The sequence below is a fragment of the Mya arenaria genome, chromosome 17 (genome assembly GCF_026914265.1).
Source record: "Mya arenaria isolate MELC-2E11 chromosome 17, ASM2691426v1".
NCBI lineage: Eukaryota > Metazoa > Mollusca > Bivalvia > Myida > Myidae > Mya > Mya arenaria.
Window position 1 is genome coordinate 45,161,038 of NC_069138.1, and position 10,983 is coordinate 45,172,020.

A 10,983-nucleotide genomic window follows, 5' to 3' on the forward strand; every position below is an offset into this window, starting at 1 on the left:
TGCGGGTTGGCTACTATAAAGGCAACTAGCAAACACCAAAATAGATTATTTTGGGTCTCCTAAACAATTAAATTAGAATTGTTTAGAATACTGAACGTAAACAACAACATCTATATCTTATTTATCTAACGATCAAGTGTCTACAATTTAACTCAACCTTTTAACGATTTTGCTTCAATATGCTAATCCGTATTTTACTATCGCAATCGGTAATGAGCTGACATCGACAGCATTAAAGGCGCATAATTTAAGTTGATACAAAAACTGCTTCATTTTTGAATGCATGTTTAACTCCTTTGACTTTAATGATCAAAACAAACAAGGTATATGATTAATGGACAGATACACAAACATTAGCGATATTTTAGCGATATTTTTGGTTTAAACAGTATTTACTTTATAAAAAATAAACATTTACAACATACACATATGATGCATAGAATTGAGCAATATTTTAAACAGGGGAATTTGTGGTTATGCACCAGTCATTTGTAACCACGGCCGCCGAGGTCAGGGGAATAGCCGGGATTTTGACTTTCGGCCCAGCCAACCCCGGGTAAAATCCCCGCCCTGTGGGGACGAACTGATGGTTAAACCCCGGCCAAATGCCCCCGCACCCCCAGAGACTCTTTATAAGGCCCAATCTCGGCTTAATTTGGCGCTATGTGGGGCCACCTGGAAAGTAAAAACACGGCCCTTTTCCCCGGTTTTCCCCGGTATACCCCCGGACATGGGGGGGGGGGCGTGGTTACAATTGACTGGTTCATTAATTAAACCATTAATTAAAAACCCCATTCATATAGGTTAATGTTTTTTAATCTGTACCTATAGCATATGTTTTTGGGGGATTTATTGTTTATTGTAACAACGATGAACTGTTTATGTTCAAGTTAACAATAAATTTTCTGTTCTGTTCTATTCTGTTCTATGTTTTTTGGGGTTCTGAATCATTTAAGTCAAATGCGTTTAACATAAAAATAAACATGTAAAATAAAACCTTTGTATTGCATCAACCTTTATTGTGCGCCTTTAAACCACGACACATAATCAAATCAACCATTTCTAAACATGTAATAAAGGTAACATATCGCCTCCTGTAATCATGAATAAACTTCAAGTGAAGTTAAGTATATCATTTGTCAAACATTCAAATGCTTGAATCCGATATTTGCGTAGTATCTTTTTAAGTACAGTTGACCTTATACTTATCAGAAAATTCGGTTCAATAGAACACATTAAGGGTTTGTTGCAGAAGTATTTTTCCTACTGTAACACCTTTATATACATTTATACGTATTAAATTGCGATCCACGTAAATTCGTAAATTTACCAATCCCAACCGTACATGTATTATAGACTTCGAGTCCTGGCATAAAATAATCGTCCTTTTCACCTTATTTTGACGTCTATAGAATAACTTAATAAATGTCGATTTGTTGCTAATTGGCCCTATCAATACCGACCTGTTCTGTCAGGGTTGCGTTGGAATTTGCGCAGACTTAAAGTATGAACATTCATGCAGGGTCCTTGAATTAGTTATCGGTAATCAAATAACTATCATTAAAGTCATATTACGCAAGACGCGGTACAATACTGGAGAGAATCACGAATAACAATCGTTATTAAACACATGAAGCAAAGCAGTCCTTTTGTAAAGAATTTATAAACTAATATGTATATTAAGGTAAGCAATCCATCATTAGTATGCAAATGTGTGTAAGTGTATTTTAGAAATTGACATCGAGATTATTTCTTTATATTGACTAGTTTTACAAGTGACGCTTCTATTATTATATGATTTTAATATGGAGGTAATAAAGCCTTTTTTCTATGATTTTATAGCAATTTCATGTATTTGTTTATTAAATAACATTATGCCTGTATAAAAAAACGCTGTAAGTCAATACTTTAAAAACAATCCAATTTAACATTTTGTTATTTTAAAACGAAACTTAACCCGTAGCAATTAATTGTATTAATAATGGATGTATTACCTTAACTTCTGAAATGCAGTACATACAAAGGCAGTGGTATCGATATTCAGTTGTCTATGAATAAATATATGACTATTTATATACGTTTTAGCCAGCGAAATAAATTACTTAAATATATACTTTACTTATCAATGAAATGTCAAACACTAAAAGCTTTATTATCCTTCTCTAAACATTATAAATATGGAAATCTCTGGCGAATCTACCCGACGGCCCAAGCGCACATTTATCACAGGAAAGTTTCCCCTCAGAGCCCGTTTCTCCCCTCAACGAACTTGCGCTCCGTCGGACACTTGCAGACATGGTCGGCACGAGAAGTCGGGCAGTTATCTGATCTGCCTGTTCCCTGTTGACCGAAGGACGGGCGGAAAACGCTCGGCATTTCCGGCACTTCTCGATAAATGACCGCTTAACTTCCCTTTCACAAATGTCCGACGCCCTTCGGCGCTTGCTAACTGTAGGCTCACACAGGCGTATCACCATCTTGTCGACTTCGGAGCGCGGCATCTGACGAAAAGCGGGTGCCCGCGGAACCCGGATGTGGTTTTCCGAGTCATACTCGAGGTAACGTTCCCGCAGGAAGCGTTGTTCCGGGCTGCGGCAGCGATATTTCTCGTGGATGCGCTGTTGAGGAGTCAAGAGGCTTGGAGCAGTCGATACGCGCAGATTAATTTCCTCCGGTAGACCACTGTACAAATTTCTGATGTTATTTTTTGACAAGGAGTGATAGGTCACCATGAACGCCATATCGAAGTGAGCACCGAATCTTAAGTTTTTAAAATCGTTGAAATGTTTGGCCAAGTATTATCTCAATGCACAGAGCTATATTCCTCAAACGATCGAACCTATATCCCTTGGAATGAACGCAAACAATTCCGAAAATATGCAGAAACTAAATTCCCTAAAGAATCTTTAAATCAATTGACTCAAATTGTAAAGTAAACTCCTTGGACCGAAACATTCCAGTAAGAGCTGTAAATCCTTGAAACGCACAGAACACTTGGGACACAAACTTGACACGTTGATATAAAATGAAAGTTTCCTGTCAAATTTACCTCTTTGTTTTTTATCGTATGTGTTCATATATTTGTGTATTTAGGATTTAGATATCCATAGGTTTCGACAGGTTTACTTTCGTTGATTAATGTTTGTCTTAAGCAACTCATTTCTCCTGTTATCTTGTGTATTTACAGTGTCTACATGTCGCTGGCAGCAATCTTAAATGTAATAACTTACGTTTTATTTACTTAACGATCTTAAATTTAGTTAAAACTTGATCTGAGCCAATATGAACTATCCACTTAATAATACAGTGTCCTTGTTGATAATAACCGACGCGGAAGTATCTGCAAAAACTTTATAATATAGGACCTTCTTAAAGATGCACTCTTACTACCCTTGTTTTAATTTACCGAAAAGGATGAATAAATATCGACAAAAGAGGTTCTTGAAGGATACCGTATTTAATTTGAAAGGTGCAGAAAACACGGTATGTCTACCTTATGAGACGATAGTTAATCACTGTAAATCTTGAAGCATTCATCGGTCATCTTATATTTGTTCGTTTTCAGCGCTATTAAATGCACGATCTTGTTATCCATTATTAATATTTTCCATAAATGCATTATTTAGTCAGAAGTTAAAGGTTTATCACTCAAAATTATGTTTGTTAAACACGTGGATGTATTGAATTCAAACAAGAGTGTCACTTAAAAGTTCAATAGTCCGTAAACAGAGCTTGCGGAAGTATTTTACCTGCAGCTTATATTAATATAGATCTACGCATTAAATTCATATCGACGTAATTTAAAAAAAAAACACTACCAATGTCAAGTCAAGTATAAGAAGTTTGAATAGTGGATCAAGATGAGCATGGTTATTACTTAATTTAAAATCTCGGTATATACGACCATCATCATGAGCATGCATTCTGAAATTTTTATAGAAATACAAAATCGAATTAAAGTGTTCGTACACTATTTTTTAAAGTTACAAATACACTTACGATGTGCCTTTTATCGCAAAACGTTGCAAGAAGCAATCGTATAATTATTAATACCTAGCCGTTCGCTTACTGAATACAAAACATGAACATAAATCAATTTATGATATAGCGATAAAGATATAGACGTTCATGAATCATTGACAGCTTTGTTTCTAATGATAACAATTTTAATTCGATTTAACAGCCGCGCTTAAAATACAAACTCGTATCGAACCGAATTTCGATTCCAAAATACCTATGTAGTTGTCGTTTGCTACCTAGCAATTCCAAAGTATTCGTCATATTTTTTAAATAGTTTAAGTGTGATGTACCGAGTATATATCGAGGCTCTCTGAAGGCTGATTTAAGGTTCGCCAATGCTGCTATGCATTTTGAAGACAGTAGGAGCCGTCAGCAGCGTTCCAACGAACTGGTGGTTCTGGTATGCTTTAGTTACTAAAAGTGTTTTGAAAAATGTTAAAAGTTAAATTTGTGCAATTCTAAGGTAGTCGAAGATGATCTAGGTTGTAGTCTCAACTCACCCTTACCAAAACAAACACCGTTTGTGCTGACGAGACAAGTCATTTCCCGCGCATTAGCGACACCTACAAAACTGACCAAACCAGTTTTTGACAGGCTATTTTGAGACAATTGTCCTCTGCTATAAGGTGTAATGCTGAGAACTATATTTTCGTACATCCTAATGTCATTCATTATATCCCAGACCTGTTTATTCCTTAGAGCATTCAGGTAAACCAAGTATGTCTACATGGAAATATGAAAAGCGTGTTCGTTTAAATACTAAAGGGTTGCTGTTTACGGCAAATTACACTAATTCCGAAGCAACTACTGAGATTTGCATGCATTTTCTTATCACATGACACTATTTCAAAGCATGGATATACCATACCAGTAGTTATATGAATAACTTCAGAAACATGCTCAGTAGCCAAAAGTTTAAACATAAACCCCGTTTAATGGTACAGGGTAAACGCCAAAGACATAAAACACAAAAACAAAAAACCCACAAACAGGAAACATGGAACAACAGCACAAACCTTCAGAAACAATACAGTGCATATATACTATATACAAACCATGGACAACTTTCCATGTTTTTAGGATTTGAAGTTGAATGGTTTGAGATTTCATTTTTTTTTTTAAATCTGTTCTATTTGTTTACAATTTCAATACATTGTTTGCACTCCTATGCCGGATTTGGTAACGTTAACGGACAAATGGTGTTGACATTCATCAACTTTTAATTTTCTGATAATATATGGTGTATATGAAGGGTCTCGAAGCACCGGAAATCAATGTAATTATACGTGCAAATCGGTTATTTCAGTGATCTATACCATTCGGAGCTCCTCGGCCATTTTTATCGAAAACAACCTCGGATGTATTTGAACGGTTTACATATACAAAAAGTGGTACGTTTAAGTCAGCTGCAAGTAGATCGGGTAGTAATTTTATTTAGCAGTTAAACTTTATGACTTAACACTTGGGAATCTTAATTATGTTTGCAATAATACACTTCACTGGCAACCAATTTAAACTAAGATCAATAAATACAACCCTAAAACACTGCATTTAGTTAATGATATAATTAAAAAAAATACGAACTACTTCAACTGATGTACCGGCATACATCCGAGGTTGTTTTTGATAAAAATGTCCGAGGAGTTCCGAATGTGAATAATACCTTGCATATTTATTTAGTGGTCTGCAGCCGCGACCTGAGAACCCAACTGCGAACAATGCCATATGAGCTATTTTCGGTACCGAGTTTTGATACCGACCTTAATACAGGTCGTCAACAGTAGACATTTACTTCAACCGAATCTCAAGTGCAAGACGTTAATTATGATCAATTGTAAATAGTCAGAGTCCCACAAAACACTTCCTGATACTCATCATTGTATTATGTTAATAAAACGTCGCTCATATTACGTCACCGGATCTGTGGGTATAATTAAATCAGGTAACAGAAAGACACTAGTTTTTCTTAAAAAATAAGTTCGTTTGTGTAGAGTTTAAACATGCAATAAATGACCATTCAAGCAGAAAATGTTATGGTACCCTCGGGTATGTTTACTAAAAAACTAACCTTTTTCTGTTCGCAGTTAGATGGGGAGGATGTGGGGGGACTAATGTTCGAGGACTAAGCGAAAACATGCTCGATTCAAAGGGGCATGTGCTGTCAGTAAACAAAACATATTTACCTTATCATTTATTTGGAGGTCTTTGAAATATTTCCGTACATTTCACGTATTTATGAAAGACTTATTGTTCTCTAAATACTGGCAGAACTCTTCTAGAACTAACAAAATAAATTAACCAAATACTCAAAAGTACTAAATTTATGTCAACCGTGTCAAAACAAATATCTTTGTATGCGAGTGCGCTGATATAAAGAACATAATAAAGGACCACTCATATGTGGAAGATATGTTGTCGTGTGGTTAGAGTGGGTCGCAAGTTCGATCCCCCGCCTTAACACTAACACATATCACTGTCTTCCTGTAGTGATGTTAATCGGGGACACATGTGACAGTGCTATACACTTGTTAACGTTAAAGAACCACGGTAACTATAACTATGTTATCATCCTGTCTTGTCCTAACAAGACTAACACTCTCGGGTCAAACGCCGATGGATGATTTCCCGGTGACTCTGTAAAATATACACGTACGCCCCAACCATCCCAACAAACATAGCCATTTTCCCCATTGGTTCCCCAGAGGTCACAAGCATAGACAAGTTGGTACTTAAAATAGATGGTAATATTGGTCCCTGTTTCTATAAAATACTTAAGTGATTACCCAATAACTGCTGAACTCATTTAACCACTATACAACCTAGCATGGCCCAAAACTGCCAATGTATTTATTCTGTTAGAACCATAATCTCTCATAAATTGTGCTGATATAGATTTCTTCAAGGGAATAAGTTTTTTAGTACAATCAATTTACTCTAGCGAATCAAACGTATGGCGAAATAAATACACCATGAGACGGGAACACTGGAACATCGCCGTCCAAAGACAGATAATTTACAATTTTAAAGTAAGATGGTCAATTTGTCATTTGTTACTCCAAGGTGAAGATCCAAAAACGAAGCATTTTGATCGGACGTGTTTGATTTATTAAGTTTTAAAAATATAATGCTATAAAAAGTGTTAACACATCTAGATATACACCATTAAAATCATTTGCCATATTTTTTATATCATTAAAATACATTGCAAATAAAAATAGTGATAACGATTCTCCTTGACAACCCCCTAGAAAACATGTAAAACGTTATTTTACAACATTGTTATATTTGTCTCTAGACTTAACATTCAAATACATTGAGCAAATAATATCTAGCATTTTACCGCTTGCACCGAGTTTGATAAGTTATACTATATATTTTCCCGGATTGCATAATCAGACGCCTTTGAAACATCAACAAACGCAATATACAACTTCCTATTGCTATTCGTTATTTAAAGTAACACTATGACAATACAATCATATAATCAACAGTTCCCATATTTTTTTCTAAAACCAACCAGGGTTTATTTATAAATATGATATTGTTAACCCATTAAGTAAGTCTAGCATTTAAAACTTTAGAGAATAATTTTCCAAAACTACTGAACTATGGAACACATCTATAATTGTCTGCAATATTAACACCTTTTACATAAAACCCCATACACGCGTTATGTCTTAGGAAAATAAAACCCGAATAAGATTCTTTGGGGCGTACTTTCTAGATATGTGTAATAACATTTAAAGAGCAATGTAATACATAATGAGCTTGAAAGTTTTTTTTTATAAAAATGTATTTTCTGTACATAGTATGGACTTGTATGAAATGAGGCCAATTGAATGTTTGCATAATATGATAAGTTTATTCTTTTTATCCACAAGTGTTGTTACAGCTCTACACAAAATAAATGAACCCTTACATAATTAAACATGTATTTTCAGCATGTTTCCCTGCCTCTAAAAAGCACTGTTGATGAAGTTCATGAGATTGACATCACCTGACAATGATGTTCTTCAAGTCATAATGTTTAGAGATGTTAGGTCAATGAGCAATGACTTGATCTAGTGTGTTGACTTTTGTGGGAAATGCTAGCAGCTTTTCAAAGATGGAGTGAAATACACTTGTACTACCCCAGACTGTTCGGGATTGCGCATCTCTGGATCAGTGAACAATCAGCATTTGAAGAAAAAACGACACTTTTCGCAACCATGCCTCATCCCGATCAGCTTGTTGAGATGATATATATATGACAGGTTACAACTCCAGCCAACATCAATGCCATTTAATATTGACGGTGTGCCATTATACAGCGGCTTCTCTGCCAGCTATGGTCAGTCTTTCTTATTATCATGACTTGCCACCTTCACAGCGTTTCCCTACTCAGAATGTTTTACTATGGGGATTATGGCAACTGGCAAAGGATCGGATAAACCAGTGTTCAGAACTAATCATAAGCCAATGGTCGATGAGCTGAACACTATCTACAAATATGGCCTGGACTGTTCTATTAAAAACATCTAACCCAAGTTAACAGTTGGTACGATCGACCTCCAAGCGAAAGCCTATGTGGTGGAGATGGAGAAGCAAAATGGGTCGCATGGGTGCCTTACATGCAAGGAACCGGGACAGCAGCAAGCCAAGTGATATCCATATTGTGAAGAAACCCCACCTCTAAGAACAACCGAATCAATTTTAGACACTGCAAGTTTGGCATTGAACTCTAAAGACAAATATGTGAAAGGAATCAGGAGTGTTTCAGTGATGTTGGACATTGAATACATTGTTCCAGCAAAAGGTTTAGTTCCTGACTACATGCATTGGGTGCTTCTAGGTACAAAAAAGGAGTTACTTTGCTTGTGGTTTGATAAGGGTTGTAAGGAACCATATAATATAAGTAAAGTAGTGAAAAATGTTGACGCCAGACGGTGTTGCATGAAACCGACTGATGACAGTCCAAGACTGGCACGTAAATCGGAAATAACAAAACAGCACTGGAAAGCATCTGAGCTTCAGAACTGGCTTCTGTTTTATGGAGACGAACTTAAGTTCTGACTATGACGTGGCTGAAAAGGACTTGTCAGGATTCTACAAGGTCTTTGAGGTTCTTTATGGCACCAACAACACAGGGTAGAATGTCCACGACATACTGTAGTTAGTCATCTGGCTTGGTGTGCTAAGAAACACTGTCCACTATGGGCATGGTCATGCTTTGCACTTGAGGATATACATTGTTGGCTTCTTCGTTCAGCTCAAGGCACAGGAAATGTCTGCATGAAGCTACTGAGAATGCTGCATGGACTGAAGTAACTGAAACATGATGCAGCTAACATTGCTGATGAACCACTTCAAGTATAATAATGCAGGTAACAAACTTAGTTAGCCGCCAAACCAGTCCCAGTAACAAATGCATCACCAGACATAGCAAGTGTGTGTGGTGATAATAGTCTGGAAGTCAAGATGGTAAAAGTGAACTATAAAAGGATTGAGAAAAGCGGTGCAGTGTAGTGTTGTTTCATCAAATGAACACTGAAAGAAGGATGGGTCAATAGAGCAGTTCTTTATCATTGAATGCTATGGAAAATGTTTTGCAAAACTACAGGACCTTAAGGTTGCTGGCCTTCTTTTAACTGAAGTTTGGCATGTTTCAGTAAATGACATCACCCATAAATGGTAGTTAAGAGTGTAGTCAGAACATTTTTAAAATATATTTAAAACATGTTCAGACTCCCTAACACTTATTTACCAGATATTTTCTAAGTATCATTGTTAAATAGGAAGTGAAAATGCCACCCATTAATCCAAAAATCTAACTTCGTATTTGATCAGTTCTCAAACACACACATTTTAAATACATGTTTGTACGGTAGCATGTATTATGCTTGCTAAAAGATGTGCCAAAAACCGAACCTTCAAATTGTCAAGTACAAAACATCTGTATGAGAAAATTCGTTTTAATTCGTTGATATCATGGTATTGTAGTCTACTTTTCACATTTTTGTAAAGTCAACAAAATACTGAATGTGTGATATTTCAACTTCATTTGCATAACAAGGGAAATCTAAATTGCCCATGCCTAGTGATGAGCTGTGCTGTAATATGCACATTCCAGCAGGTCATATTTCTTTTGTTCGCTCCTCTTTTTTCATTACCGTCGTTTATATATGCACTTTTATTTTATCGAAGGATGAATAAATATCGAAAACAATGGCCTTTACGATGAATTCCGTGTTAAGTTTGAAAGAAAGGTGCAGAAAACACGGCATTTCTACTCATAAGATTATAGTAGAAACCGTTAAAATCTTTAAGCATTCACCCGTCATATAATATTTGTGCGTATTCGGCACGGTTACAATCTTGTTATCAGTTATTTATATTTTTCATAAATGCATTATTTAGTAAGTAGTTAAAGGTTTATCCCTCAAACTTTATGTTGGTTATTAATGTGTATGCATTGATTTTAAATACAAGTATCACTTTAATCGTACTTCACCCAATGAACTTAAGCAGCCCTGACTTACAGCATCACGGAAGGAGAAATTTGAAAGTGTGTTAAAAGTAATGCGAGTGACAATGCAAAAATGTTCTCATAGATCATAAGCATTTTCCCTAAAATGTTTTATATTTGCGCATCTAAGCCTCTGAAGTTTCATCTATGTCACAAGGAAGACGTAAGACAGGTTGAATTGAAAAGATCTGGCATTTATATCCGATGCCAGACAATTTATTTAAAAAACATGTATTATTACGTCAAGTGAAACAATACAATGTGACATAAAATTGGACGGCCAAAAGACCACAGCCACGTTTGTATGTACCTAAAGTAATTTGTGATTTTTAACCAAGGCAAAAGGATAAAACATTATATGCAAGGCAGTGTATTCTTGGGATGTATCCAGGGGTGTATGCCTAGCAAGTCTCCCACTTTTTCACCCAATTAAACCTACATTTATATTCAAATTTGAT

The 10,983-nt window shown here is 35.8% G+C and overlaps 1 protein-coding gene across 1 annotated transcript; it reads right to left on the bottom strand.

Annotated features, from left to right (window-relative positions):
- Nucleotides 1–1,644: 1,644 nt before the first annotated feature.
- Nucleotides 1,645–3,740, bottom strand: LOC128223153 (uncharacterized). The gene is made up of 2 exons (XM_052932437.1): nt 3,494–3,740; nt 1,645–3,211 (listed from the first exon to the last, which is right to left on the bottom strand). The coding sequence occupies exon 2, from the start codon at nt 2,739–2,741 to the stop codon at nt 2,163–2,165; it is 579 nt and encodes a 192-aa protein (XP_052788397.1). The 5' UTR covers nt 2,742–3,211; nt 3,494–3,740; the 3' UTR covers nt 1,645–2,162.
- Between the last annotated feature and the right edge of the window lie 7,243 nt (nt 3,741–10,983).

Coding starts and splice junctions, on each gene's coding strand:
- LOC128223153 (XM_052932437.1), bottom strand. CDS start 2,741: ATGGCGTTCATGGTGACCTATCACTCCTTGTCAAAAAATAACATCAGA.